Source organism: Pleurodeles waltl, chromosome 3_1, assembly GCF_031143425.1.
Source record: "Pleurodeles waltl isolate 20211129_DDA chromosome 3_1, aPleWal1.hap1.20221129, whole genome shotgun sequence".
In the NCBI taxonomy this organism is placed as follows: domain Eukaryota; kingdom Metazoa; phylum Chordata; class Amphibia; order Caudata; family Salamandridae; genus Pleurodeles; species Pleurodeles waltl.
The window spans coordinates 75586045-75601304 of NC_090440.1; the positions used below are offsets into that span (position 1 = coordinate 75586045).

The 15260-nt window shown below is 44.7% G+C and overlaps 1 protein-coding gene across 1 annotated transcript in view; it reads right to left on the minus strand.

Moving 5' to 3' along the window:
- The window catches only part of PDHX (pyruvate dehydrogenase complex component X), a 361556-nt gene that overhangs the window by 86612 nt on the left and 259684 nt on the right, over window positions 1-15260 (minus strand). Inside the window, exon 8 of the mRNA XM_069221839.1 lies at window positions 7420-7478. Coding sequence (XP_069077940.1) covers window positions 7420-7478 — 59 coding nt within the window. The remainder of the gene's footprint in view (window positions 1-7419; window positions 7479-15260) is intronic.

The window sequence follows — 15260 nt, forward strand, 5'->3', positions numbered from 1 at the left end:
GGTTAAGTTTCAGGGGGCACCTCTAAGGTGCCCTCTGTGGTGTATTTTACAATCAAATGTACACTGGCATCAGTGTGCATTTATTGTGCTGAGAAGTTTGATACCAAACTTCCCAGTTTTCAGTGTAGCCATTATGGTGCTGTGGAGTTCGTGTTTGACAGACTCCCAGACCATATACTCTTATGGCTACCCTGCACTTACAATGTCTAAGGTTTTGTTTAGACACTGTAGGGGTACCATGCTCATGCACTGGTACCCTCACCTATGGTATAGTGCACCCTGCCTTAGGGCTGTAAGGCCTGCTAGAGGGGTGTCTTACCTATACTGCATAGGCAGTGAGAGGCTGGCATGGCACCCTGAGGGGAGTGCCATGTCGACTTACTCGTTTTGTCCTCACTAGCACACACAAGCTGGCAAGCAGGGTGTCTGTGCTGAGTGAGAGGTCTCCAGGGTGGCATAAGACATGCTGCAGCCTTTAGAGACCTTCCTTGGCATCAGGGCCCTTGGTACTAGAAGTACCAGTTACAAGGGACTTATCTGGATGCCAGGGTCTGCCAATTGTGGATACAAAAGTACAGGTTAGGGAAAGAACACTGGTGCTGGGGCCTGGTTAGCAGGCCTCAGCACACTTTCAATTGTAAACATAGCATCAGCAAAGGCAAAAAGTCAGGGGGCAACCATGCCAAGGAGGCATTTCCTTACAAGCAGCATTTGTCTTTTACTACTACTCTATTCAACTGCTCAATGTTTATTTCTTTACCCATGTATTTCTTAAGCTGGACCAAGCCATAAATTCCCCAGCTGTGTAACAATTACAGCATTAAAAGGTACATCATAGGCTTGTTTCTTATATTAGTACATAGACATATTTTACAAACCACACTCTGCCACCATAGTTAATTTTGCACTTTAAAATGAGTGGTTGCAAAAATGCATCCTTGAAGTTCTTATGAATAGGAAGTCTTGTTCAAATTTCAACATACTTTTCACAAAATCTGTAGAATTTCCTTTTGCCAAATCAGAATAGACTACTCTTTTTGGGTGTCAAACAAGGGAAGTATCAAGGTGATTTTTTAGTAGCCAACTAGCTTGGATACAACCAAAACCTCTGGTTTTGACTGGGCACTCACTGCTTTCTTTCAAATTTTCTAAATATAATGGAAGTGTAAACCCAAGTTCCCCAGGGCCATCTTTAAGAATAATGCCAGCATGATTTATGACTCATGCAAACTAGGTCTACAATCAAAGTTAAAATTGAGGGAGAGCATTCATCAACTATTCCAAACAGTCACAGACCTCGCGTGGCCAGGTATTCACAGAATATAAAATGTATCTCCAATCTTTCTTGTATATTGGTCAATTTAATTAATCCTACCTTTTTCCACATGTTTTCTTCTACATAAGCAGAGGCCACATAGATATCTCATGTAGAGACAAGTGTACAAATAATCTTGATTACATATACTGGTATTCAAGGTGCTCATACAAAGTCATAGTTCAGGTTAAACCACTTATGGTGAGAATTTTAGAACTCAACTCTTTGCCAATGCTTAAGGACTCATGTTATTTTCTGGTGAAAGAGAATTCACATGCGAAATATCATACAGAACCTAGTCTCCTGAAGGACAGCAATATTGAAATTGAAAATAATGCCAATCTGCCCTGTTTTACAGAATTCACTTTAGACAGGTACCCCTGCCCCCCACCTCCCCACCCTCCAATGCTCCAGCTTCAATGCTGTGTAATTACCAGTATTGCTGTACATAAGCCGGCAAACCACAAGCAATACCTAATTCTGGAATCGTGTGCAGCAAAATCAGATGATCAATCAATAAAAGGATAATAATTTTTCCTCCTCTCAACCTCTGCCAGGGGGTGAAAGCATTATACACGGTTGAATTACTTTCTTAGAACAATGTCCAGGCAAGTGAAAGAGACCTTTATATTCCCAAGCCATTCTATTATCTTCTTTTAAAAAATGGTAAGATAAACCCTTCCTGCTATAGCATACAATGACTGCCATGTGTAGCATGCATTGGGGCACTTTTTTTATTGAATTATCCTAAGTGTTAGTCTGGATCTGGAAACTCCAAAGCTCTTGATGCCGGTGGGGATTCTGGCTCAGTGTCTGCACTAGAAGTGATGCACAGCAACGTCACCGAAGCCATATAGTGTCTACCCTGGTGCAACAACTGTTTTTTTTATGCCTTCCACACAAACAGATAGAGCAACATCAGTCAGACACAGAGCAGAATAAAATATAAATTGGAACATTAGTAAAGCTTTCCCTGCATGTCCATTCATCATACAGGGAGTGACTGGTGAGTAATAGGCAGATAGAGTTACCCAAAAAGTTTTCTTCTAAGGGATACTGGGGGGAAGAGAAAGAGTGAGTGTGAGTGTGTGTTTTTTTTCCCTCACCCGTTGAAAAGATTCCCAAGCAATACCTTTTTTTGGAAGTGAGCTGATGAATGGTCCGATGAGGAAATCTTGCAGCATGGATCTGGCAAAGTGCCATCCCATGCGCACCCCTGAGTCCAAACAGTAGTGTTTCAAGAATTGTGTAAGTACTGATATGCTGTGCCTTACAAATCTGTGTGATGGAAACACCCCTTGCAAGAGCAGATGATTGTGGATTTGCCCAGGCTGCATGGGCCCGGATTCCCTCAGGCGGTTAATTGTTCGCAAGGGAATAGCACAATTTGATGCAAATGATAATCCAGCTGGATAACACCCCCTTCTGAACCACATTGCCATTCCTACTGCGGATTCCCCATCAAAAACATAAGAACAAGATTTAGGGCATGAAAAAAGGGTCTGGGTACAAATTAGTCAACCCCTTGAGGACCATCATCACAATAGTGGACTTAAACAGGGAAGGCTGCTCTGGGAGATAGAGGAATGTTGACAAGGGGGACAGATAACCATTGACAGTACCCATCAAACACCCTTTCTGAGCCAGAGAGTGCGAACTGAAGGTCTTCTGACAATTAGGCCCGCAACAGATTGACGCTGTTATCCACTTAAACAAGACTAAATTGTTCTAGTTCCAAGAATATACAGGTTTTGTGGAAGGGCAGTGAGCATACAAAAGGACATAAACCATCTCACACAAAAGGAGCTCAAGTATCCACACTCAATCTGCAGGCATGAAGGGATAGAAACTGAAGACTGGGGTGCAAGACCATCCCTCATGATGGGAGAGGAGATCAACCCTGAGTGGCAGTCTACGCAAAGGTTGCAAGAAGAGGTGCATAAGGTCTGTGTACCACACCCTCCTTGGCCAATCTGGGGGAATAAAAATGACTTGGGCTTTTTATTGGTGAACCTTCCTCAGAACACAAGGCTTCAGGGACATAGGGTGGGGTAGAGTGAAATGCATAGTGAAGCGGAATGGTCCACCTCAACTGAAGCGTATCCCCCTGAGGCTCCCCTCAACACATACTGGAGGACACAGAACTGCTGGTACTGAGCATTTTTCTATGAGGTGAACAGTACCACAGCAGGAGTGTCCCACAGGGCGAAAATGTCCTTGAAAGCTTCCTCACTGTCACAATAGCGCTAGCTCAGGCAGTCAGCTCAGAGCTCCCGCCAGGCGATTGACCCTTAAGATCACTTGATAGTGTGCCCAAGACCATTGCCTCATCTCATCGTGATATAGAGGGGAGGGGGTGGTGGGAGTAAGGCGTTAAGAAGGGGAGGTAGTCAAGGAGGGGAGGAGACAGCTATGGAGGGGGAGGAGAACAGAGGACATCCCTCGGAGAAGGCTCTCCTTGTTCCCGCACCACACCACATCCACTGCAGCAGGCTGGGAGACCACAATGGTGTCCAACATGCCCCCTCCCTGAAAATGCTAGACCCTCAGCCTGTGGAGGCACCGCTGCAAAGCCCTCATGTGCCAATGCACATGCACGACCAGGAGAATACAGTGAGCCAGGAGACCTAGCAGATGCAAGGCTATCAGTACTAGAACTTGCACACCATTCCGGAATGATAGAACCATTGCTTTGATGTCTTGGAACATCTGAGGAGAACGAAAGGTGCAGAGAAGGATAGTGTCTACAACAGCCCTATGAACAGTAGATGTTGGGAGGGCTCCCGGTGAGTTTTGGGCCTATTGATCAAAAAGTCCATGTTGCACAGAAGAGCTGTCTTTGACGGCAGATGGAGTATCACTACCTTTGGTGAGTTGGCTTTGAGCAACCTGTCATACAGGCACAGGAAAATCGGGATCCTGAAAATCTAAGATGTACCACATCCACCTCCATCCCCTTAGTGAGAACCCAAGGTGCGACATCAAGCAGACCAGTAATCATAATGGTCGGAGCCCACCATGTGATCGCTGGATCGGAACATAAACGTAGGTCTTCTGCAAATTGATTGACACCAACGAATCTCCTGCGATCAACACCAACAGGACCTGAGCTAGGGCCAGAATCTTTGACTTTTCCTTTCTGACGAAAACGTTCAGTATCCTGAAGTGTAGGATTGGGCGCAGACCACCATCCTTCTTAGGAACAATGAAGAATCATGAGTTTCATCCTTGTCCAATTTTCTGCTGTGGCACCAACTCCATTGCTTCCTTCAGAAGCAGTGGTGACTCCTCATGCTGCAAGATAGAGGGGGGGATCTTTGGAGAGGGAAGTAGAAGACTGGGGAGGGTCTTTATATGTATGTATGTATTTTTTTTATTTGTTTAACAAAGGACCTATCTACTTGATGGAATCTTTCTTCCTCTGTACATATGTATGCATCAAAAACCAAAGGCTGTTCATTTGCCGAGAGAATGTTCCTTCTTTCAAACATCTCAGTATCATTTATAGGACAATTATTGAAAGAAACACAGATCCAGGATGCAAACAATGCCTATTTTTGGTGGCGTCCAGTTTGATTCAGACCTAAGAATTTTCAGCCAGGATGAGCTTTTTGTGTAGGTAACTTAGTGGTTAGGTGAACTGCTTTATAGGCTAAGCAGCCAATTTGTACATCTGGAGTTATCCGAGACATATATATGTAAATGCTTTACAAAACCATGACAAAACAAACACTATCGAAGATAAAAGGCTGGCTGTCAACACCATAGCTATTAGCTTTGCCAATGCTTGTTCTGAAGAGCTGTGAGCGTGAACCAAACGCATTTCCAGCATTTTGTGCTCACATTGAAATAAGCTCTTCTGAAACAGGGTCAGGAGTTGAACAGAGTCTGTCTCATAAATCCAAGTGTGTTTGCTAACTTTTCTCCTCAAAACCTGGGATCTGTCTTTAGGGAAGTACAGTAACACACTCTCTGCAAGTGTCCCTCAAGTGCCCTGTCAAATGTGGAGAGGCACATATTTTGCAGATTTCATAATGGTCGCACTTAAACACGTAGCAGGTTTATGCAATAATCCCTGCACGCACTGTGGATGGGACATTTCTCTTCAATACATGTGGTGCGGTGACCATGCTGCTAGGAGAAGACTCAAGTAGTCTGGACTACCAAACATCAAGACACCAAATGGGCTCCAGGGGTTGCAGTGCCATGCACTGCAGCGCCTTGAGACCCTATGGGTGCTTAGCCGCGCTTTAGAAATCACTGAATGGTCCACCTGTTATTCGCCTTGCTCTTGCCTTGTTTTTCTCAGCCAGGAGCTGTATTTTTCATCACCTTGCATACTGTTCCCTTCCCTTCTACCTGGGTCTATAAGCACCAGTGATGGTGTATGTCAAGCCTGCCCACAGATCACCTCAAGTATTGCAAGTTGTCAATGCACTTGGTTCTAGGGAACCGCCTTATTAGTTTCCTTGCCTCCTATTTACTTATTTTCTGTGTGCGCTTCTTTAACTCTTGGGTTTCTGCATTGTATGAGCATTGGGGTTACAAAACAGACTTTTCTTTGATTTTACCAACAGGATGCACTTTATACATTTCGTCATCCGCTGCTAGGCCAGAGACACCCTAGGTATGATGGTGTCAAGGGGAGGCCAAGATGTGCTAAACACCACCGAAACGAAGGTGGTTATGGGCCAAATAAAGGCTGGCAGGAAGTTCACACTGCCCAGGAGAGTAAAATAGATTTGAGTTGACTGTATTCTGCACCGTTACTAACAAACAACCTTAGCTGGTATATATGTGGTCGGTATATGTGGTACAATCTGGGTATAGCAACAGCAGAAGCTGCAACCAACATCTCCGACAGGACTAGAGCCCCAGAAGATTATTTAAATACTTTCTTGGTTAAAGGTGTATATTTAAAGATTTGCATTGAGGGCTTAGTAAATCCCACTAACCACAGACAGTGAAACAGAAACAAAGTGCACGCCTCCTCTGTAAACAGTGTATATCCATCAAAGCCCTGAATAACATCACTGCAGAAGAAGAACCAAAAAAACAACAGCTGGGGAGCTTGGGGGGTGGGGGGGGGGGGGGGATTTAAAGGGGATCACAGACGTCCACAGAGAGTAAAACCGACTTCACATGTGAACAAACTTATCTGGCCCTACAGTAACTAAACAAACGTTATGTGCGTACGTATGTGTGTGTGTATATATATAAACTTTTGTGTGCCACTGGCAAAGTAATGCATTGAACTCGGCAGCAACGTGAGTTATGTTGACATAATCAACCACAAGGTGAAAGGCAGAGTGGTTTGCGTTACCATAACCCTAAAATGGCAACAGAGGACCATATTACAGGATACTCGCTATGTACATGTATATTTTGGGGTAGCTAGCTGAAAACAACTGTTGTATTCAAAGTGTAGCCAATAATGGGCACTGACAGGAATTGTAATGATTAGAAATTGTTGAGAAAGCAATGAACAGTAGCCAAGCCAAGTTTAATGTATGCGATTTGCAGGCGGCAGTACTTACATAATTATGTATGTACCAATTTGCCATAGAATTTGCTGATTTCACAAACGGTTCTGATTCTAGATCAAAAGGGCAAAATGAATACTGCCAGGAAACGTGCTGCATAATTTGTGTTCCTGCCGCATATTTAGATACCCTTGCTGCATTATTTGGTTCTTCGTGCCACATAATCTTAGCAGCACTTGTGTTGGTAAAACTCCGCGGAGTGGACTGGGGGCTGACATGATAATAGAATCCATCACTTTCAGTGTATGTTATGGCATTAAAGCACGCACAAATGTAGAGCAGCTGTTCCTAGCCCGAATAAAAGATCACTCCCGTTTCCTCTGTTTAAAAAATATATATATATATTCAAACTCTGTATTATGTAAAACCAAAATAAAGCACACATACCCCTTTCCCTCCAACCCTCAACCCCACCGACTCCTCAGGCCTGGCCACGCTAATTTTTCTACATCAAAATGCGGGCTATGGAACTGCGGCCAGTGTAATAAGAGTCATGAACATTCGCCGGAAGCGCAACCTTTAACCCGGCATTCGTTAGTTCGCAGTTGGTAATGTACTTACTTTAAGGGTCGCAGCGGTCACCTTGATGATGAAATCATTCACTGAAACCTTGATATCATCTAGAAAGAGGCAGAAAACAATAGTCAGAGCAAACTCCACCCCTCTTTCCAAACCTCATTAAAAAAGCTTCCTCATTAAATAACCCCCTGGCAAAACCTTAAAATAGTTTACATTGTTATTCAGAGACCTAATATACAGAAGGAAAAATGACAATATTTTCACCACTGAAGCTTTCATGACAGCAGCAAAGCCGCCCATCAGGTACCCAAAAAAAAGGATCCATATGAAATCAGACGAAAGTAATGACAAGGGTAACAAGCGGGAGACACATCGACCTATATATGTAAAGGTTACTTAAGTAATGGAGTCATTCATTTTCCTCCAACCAACCGAAAGTAATTTAAGCAGATTGGGTTTGTAGAGGCTTACCTGATAAATAATTCATACATTCTTCCACAAGCAGCTGCATGGACAAGTTGGCTGTACCCGCCTAAGAATCACCCCTAACATGTCCTGTGCATCACAAGATGAGCACATAACACAGGCAATCAAAATATTCCAGTTATAGAAAAGAACAGGAAATACAAAAAAAACCACACCACTTTTTCACTTAGTCGAAGAACAAAGGTATTACCTACTCAGATACACTGTCACGGTTTTCATCTTTGAACTCAAAGACTATGGCCCATACGTACTAACACATTTTCCCACAGGCATAGAATGGATAAACTCTTTGATGAATCAGGTCCTTCGCTCCTGGCAGATTTCATTACATTGAGATACCAGCAACGTATATCAAAGTGCCGCTGATCATACACCTTTTCTCCTAATCTTTTGAATTCTCCAAATGAAGTCGGACACAGTGAAAAATGCACCTTTGATCTGTTTGGGTTCAATTAACATCATAGCACTTTAAGGTCTAAGAAAACTTCACCTTAAACAAGCCTGTGAGGGCACAGAGAAGAAGATTAATTTGACTTATAATAGAAATATGGTCACCAGCTGTAGGAAGTTTGCTCTGTATGCACTATTTCAAGGTAAGGAATAGTATGCGCAGAGTCCAAGGGTTCCCCTTAGAGGTAAGATAGTGGCAAAAAGAGATAATACTAATGCTCTATTTTGTGGTAGTGTGGTCGAGCAGTAGGCTTATCAAAGGAGTAGTGTTAAGCATTTGTTGTACATACACCCAGGCAATAAATGAGGAACACACACTCAGAGACAAATCCAGCCAATAGGTTTTGTTATAGAAAAATATATTTTCCTAGTTTATTTTAAGAACCACAGGTTCAAATTTTACATGGAATATCTCATTTGAAAGGTATTGCAGGTAAGTACTTTAGGAACTTTGAATCATTTCATTAGCATGTATACTTTTTACATAAAACACAATAAGCTGTTTTAAAAGTGGACACAGTGCAATTTTCACAGTTCCTGGGGGAGGTAAGTTTTTGTTAGTTTTATCAGGTAAGTAAATCACTTACAAGTCTCAGGTTTGGGTCCAAGGTAGCCCACCGTTGGGGGTTCAGAGCAACCCCAAAGTTATCACACCAGCAGCTCAGGGCAGGTCAGGTGCAAAGGTCAAAGAGGTGCCCAAAACACATAGGCTTCAATAGAGAGAAGGGGGTGCCCCGGTTCCAGTCTGCCAGCAGGTAAGTACCCGCGTCTTCGGAGGGCAGACCAGGGGGGTTTTGTAGGGCACCGGGGGTGACACAAGTCAGCACAAAAAGTACACCCTCAGCGGCGCGGGGGCGGCCGGGTGCAGTGTGCAAACACGCGTCGGGTTTTCAATGTAAATCAATGAGAGACCAAGGGATCTCTTCAGCGTTGCAGGCAGGCAAGGGGGGGGCTCCTCGGGGTAGCCACCACCTGGGCAAGGGAGAGGGCCTCCTGGGGGTCACTCCTGCACAGAAGTTCCGATCCTTCAGGTGCTGGGGGCTGCGGGTGCAGGGTCTTTTCCAGCCGTTGGGAAATGGAGTTTAGACAGTCGCGGTCAGGGGGAGCCTGGGGATTCCCTCTGCAGGCGTCGCTGTGGGGGCTCAGGGGGGACAACTTTGGTTACTCACAGTCGTAGAGTCGCCGGAGGGTCCTCCCTGAAGCGTTGTTTCTCCACCAGTCGAGTCGGGGTCGCCGGGTGCAGTGTTGCAAGTCTCACGCTACTTGCGGGGAGTTGCAGGGGTCTTTAAATCTGCTACTTGAAACAAAGTTGCAGTTCTTTTGGAGCAGGGCCGCTGTCCTCAGGAGTTTCTTGTCTTTCTCGAAGTCGGGCAGTCCTCAGAGGTTTCAGAGGTCGCTGGTCCCTTGGAAAGCGTCGCTGGAGCAGGTTTCTTTGGAAGGCAGGAGACAGGCCGGTAGGACTGGGGCCAAAGCAGTTGGTGTCTTCTGTTCTTCCTCTGCAGGGGTTTTTCAGCTCAGCAGTCTTCTTCTTCAGGTAAGTTGCAGGAATCTCAATTCTTAGGTTCAGGGGAGCCCTTAAATACTAAATTTAAGGGCGTGTTTAGGTCTGGGGGGGTTAGTAGCCAATGGCTACTAGCCCTGAGGGTGGGTACACCCTCTTTGTGCCTCCTCCCAAGGGGAGGGGGTCACATTCCTATCCCTATTGGGGGAATCCTCCTTCTACAAGATGGAGGATTTCTAAAAGTCAGAGTCACCTCAGCTCAGGACACCTTAGGGGCTGTCCTGACTGGCCAGTGACTCCTCCTTGTTATTCTCATTATTTCTCCTGGACTTGCCGCCAAAAGTGGGGGCTGTGTCCAGGGGGCAGGGAGTGCCCTGGGGCATTGTAACACGAAGCTTGAGCCTTTGAAGCTCACTGCTAGGTGTTACAGTTCCTGTAGGGGGGAGGTGTGAAGCACCTCCACCCAGAGCAGGCTTTGTTTCTATCCTCGGAGAGCACAAAGGCTCTCACCGCTTGGGGTCAGACACTCGTCTCTCAGCAGCAGGCTGGCAGAGACCAGTCAGTCCTGCACTGAACAATTGGGTAAAATACAGGGGGTATCTCTAAGATGCCCTCTGTGTGCATTTTTTAATAAATCCAACACTGGCATCAGTGTGGGTTTATTATTCTGAGAAGTTTAATACTAAACTTCCCAGTATTCAGTGTAGCCATTATGGAGATGTGGAGTTCGTTTTTGACAGACTCCCAGACCATATACTCTTATGGCTACCCTGCACTTACAATGTCTAAGGTTTTGCTTAGACACTGTAGGGGCATAGTGCTCATGCACATATGCCCTCACCTGTGGTATAGTGCACCCTGCCTTAGGGCTGTAAGGCCTACTAGAGGGGTGACTTACCTATGCCACAAGCAGTGGGAGGTTGGCATGGCACACTGAGGGGAGTGCCATGTCGACTTAGTCATTTTCTCCCCACCAGCACACACAAGCTGGCAAGCAGTGTGTCTGTGCTGAGTGAGGGTCCCTAGGGTGGCATAAGACATGCTGCAGCCCTTAGAGACCTTCCCTGGCATCAGGGCCCGTGGTACCAGTTACAAGGGACTTACCTAGGTGCCAGGGTTGTGCCAATTGTGGAAACAATGGTACATTTTAGGTGAAAGAACACAGGTGATGGGGCCTGGTTAGCAGGGTCCCAGCACACTTCTCAGTCAAGTCAGCATCAGTATCAGGCAAAAAGTGGGGGGTAACTGCAACAGGGAGCCATTTCTTTACACCAGCAGAAAGTCTTGTGATGGAAAGACCCGCACGCACTTCAGCACCATCATAAGTCTTAAGTAACCTCAATCAAAGCGTTATTAAAAGAAAATCTCCAGGGCTCCAATGGAGACCGAGGTGGAGACATTCCAATAAACAATTCCTACCTGCAAATTCTACATCTGGTTATCTCACTATCTCTTTATTCAGTACTCTGCCTTCGAAGAACTTAAAGTCAAGTTGGCGAAGAACATCCGCCTGCTATCAATGCATTTAGGATTTCTACCTGGGAAGCAGTGAGAATGGCATTCATATTCACTTTGGTGGAGGCTTCCCGATGAAGAGTGTCAGGTTAAAAAGACTAGGTCACCCAGAGCAGGCTACAGCATGTCTTACCAGCAGCATCAATTTGGGCTTTGCCCACACTACATTCGGAGTATCTGTCAGGGGCAGACCGGGCTGTTGGATTTCAGTCAGATTAGCCTTAGTTTCTACTGTAGGCAGTTGTACTTCCAAAATTCCCCCGGCCCCGCTTACCACCACAGCAAAAGAGGCACTTCACAGGAATGGGGAGCCCAGTTCAATTTCTGGCAAGGTGTCAAGACAGCTTGCATTCGGGAGATCTAGATAAAATCCATCATCAGTGTGAGAGGGAAAATCAGCCCCTTCCTCATCACCACTACCGTACAGACCACATATTTTCTGTAAAAAGCAGTCTCAGCGAAGCAAAGCCTCTAGGCACTGGTGGTACCTGTATCAAGGCAGGAGCACTGCCGGAAAACCTTCCAATACAACTGGCTGTACCTTAGGGGATCTCATGTCAAACATTAGCCGAACTCTGGATCGGAGACCGGCAAAAGGGTTGCATCCAACACCGGCATCTTTTAAATTAGGACAGGCTCAAGACCGATATTGACTAACATGGCCTCCAGCACGCGAGTGAAGACATGACCCGACAGTTGCATAAGACATCCAATAGTGTCCGATGGTGCCTTAAGGCACTCCAATGGGACCCAGAATTGTCCAGCAGGGCTGCAGTTTTGCCTCCTTGGAGTCCTCTTCCTAATGCAAAGCTGTAGATGGCCAGATAATCTTGGGGCACACCCTCTCCAATTGTGAAATGAGGTTGGAATCCGATGACTGGCAGAGAGTCAGATCTTCTGACTGCACAAACTCTCCCTGGAGTACGAGAGACAGAGGGAGGATCCCCCCAGCACTTTTTGTTTTTGCATCAAGACTTTTACTTGCACTTAGTCTTAGACCTACCAGAATAGGAGTTCCTGGATCGGGCCCAACCTTGCTTCTCACGATTGGTGATGTAAAGCTTTGCCTCTTGCTTCCTAATGGCTTTCAGATGCATCAGGAAGCATCTACTGCACAACTTTGAATCATGCTTTAATCCAACATACCAAAAACAGACATCATGTGGGTCCGATGTCTGCCAATTCCTTCCTGCATGCACGGCATGGATTGGAACCTTTAGTTTTCAGGGCAGACATCCCCAGCACACAGTAAGGAAAATCATGTTGGAGGTTCATAAAACACTGATTTAAGTTAGTCAGGAAGCTGATCCTCAGACCTGCATCGAAAAGCATGGAAATTAGGAACTAAAATCAGCGCACAGAAATGGCGCCTATAAACCACTCTGCTGTTACTTTAGGTGGCGTGGTGGAGAAGTCACCATGGAGTCTGATGGTGACATCTATCAGTTGGCATTGATAATTGCTGAAAATGTTTCTGGTTCCAGTCTGTCCCTGGGGGAATTCCAAAAGTTAGAAATATACAGCCAAATCACTAGATACCGGGGACCAGGAGCAACTTGCACTCATTCTCCCCAAAAAAGATGCAGCCTCTGTGGGGTTAACTCTGCTGGCTGCCTCCTTATAACATTTTGGTTCAGAGTTGTGTTACATCCTCATTTAGGCATAATTAATTCTCTATCCCTAGGTTGCATGATACCTGCTGCTCAGCCAATGTGTGTTTGATGTCATAGAATGTTTCTGTAGGTGAGTGGGCAGGATGCTGCTCCTGGTGGGGCTTTGATATAGCACTGAGATGACACCTGTAATCTGTAACTAAGACTTTATTCTTTAAATAAACTTCATCATAAAACCTGTTACCTGCCTACCGAGGCTCCATCTTTGATTGCATCAAGTACATATTTCCATTAGGACCAACCACTAATTTGTGTTGGTCCACATTTACTCAACCATTTCATTTCCTTTTTCTATTAACAAAAAGACTAAACCAGAGGTTAAAAAAACGTCTCAAATTCCCAATGCAAAAAAAATATTTAATGTTCAAACTTTACATTCACCAAGGAAGATCAGAGAAGTGACAAAAGTGGGATGCAATGATTATGGGACACGCACAAGATTGTAAGATTGTCCTCATTATTGCAGTCAGTGCATTTGTCAAATCAATGCAAGATGATCAGTTTCAAAACCTTTTGCAGACACATAGCCTGGAAGGTAGTTTTACCAAACAATTCAATGTGGTTATGAAAAGCGAAACAATCATGCTTTATTAATGTTGAAAGAAGCCTTCATCCAGTCCAGCTTCATCTATTTCTAGAGTTTACCTTCCTTCCCAGAGATCACAGATTCTCACCTATACCTAAAATATTTACATAGATTATTGAAAACATGTACTACAGATTTACTTGGACTCCAATGCGTGCAGACCCTTGAGATAAATATGACCTCAAGTGCAGGAGACTATCACCTCGCTCCATGTCGCTGGAATAACGTGATTCCAGGCTTGGGCTTTTATGCTGGACCTTGTGGTTATCAGACGTAGAGGTCCAAAGGAAGCAAATCAAGACTACAATTCCGGTGACATTAGCATCTCCGTCTGGCCTCCCCTCTTGCTACCTCTATAACTGCCTTTCTTATCCAGGATCTAAGGGATTTGTGAAGGAGAAACAAAAGCAAATCACAGAGAAGTCAAATCCCTGCTTACTTTTAATATTCCCACTCTGACCTTTCTCTAGCTCTTCATCATCCATTAACAGGCTGTTCAAGATTAAGGTGAGTCTATTGTCCTGCCCTGTGGCGTCATCAAGAGGTTAAAGGATGTGCAGTTTCACCTCGGCTACCTCTGACCTTTAGGTGAACTGTAATACATGCACACAGGGTTAGGTGAGAGCTACAGAAACAGGTTATGCTTGTGACATGGTGCGAGGTGGGCACGCTACAAGTGAACTCAAAGTGTACACCATACGTGATTTTCGTTTGCCCTGGAACAATTTTTCAAGTACAAAAAGAAAAAGGTGTGATTTGTACATTCTGGCCCACAACACAGAAGCATCTGCTCTTCCACAAGGAACATACTGGCACACAAAGTAGTTTTGTTCAGTGCCAGGAACTACTGTGGCAATCAGTGGCGTATCGAAACTGGAGGGGGGCCCCCCTGCAAAGAACATGGAGCCCCCCATCCAGACTCACTCAGAGCAGGTGCTGTGCTGAGGGGGGCCCCTGGAGGGGGGCCTTTGTTACCAACTGGTGCAATGTCTGCTTTTTGGGACCAAAAACGTTTTTTTTCATCTTTTTTGCCAGTGTTTGTTACAATGGTGAGGGTCTGGCAGCTCCCACAACAATAAAGTGTTACAAAAGCCATGTCAAGACACGCATTTACGGAACCAAAAGACTCACAAAAAATGATGGATCGGTTGGCTTTGCTAGTTTATTTTCATGCTTCCCATAATCTTGTTAAAAATGGTTACACTGATTTTCCATTAGGAATATTTTTTGGAAATACTAGCATACATCAACACATTATAATAAATTACACTTCAAAGAAATAGCACGTAAAATGTCATAGTAGCAAAACGTTTTTTCCTACTTGTACTTTTTTCTGAACATTTAATTTAGAAAGCAAATAATAATCACTCTTCCTTTTAAGCTTCTGCAAACATTTGCATCTAATTAGAGAGGATTCTGGGAGCATATTGTTAAACTTTTCAAACGTGTGTACATTTTGTTTTTTTACTTGAACCACTGTCAGTAGTGGTACAGTGCTGCAGTGTGATCTTAAAACGTTTATTTACAGCGCTCATCCTAACAATGAAGGCTTTCCATTAATGAAGCATAAATACAAGTTCGAACAGCATTAACATATGGACACGCATTACCTCAACTGCAGACAGTTCCCTTCCCTGTACACTGGCAGCCAAAGGGTTTGTGATGCAGGGGG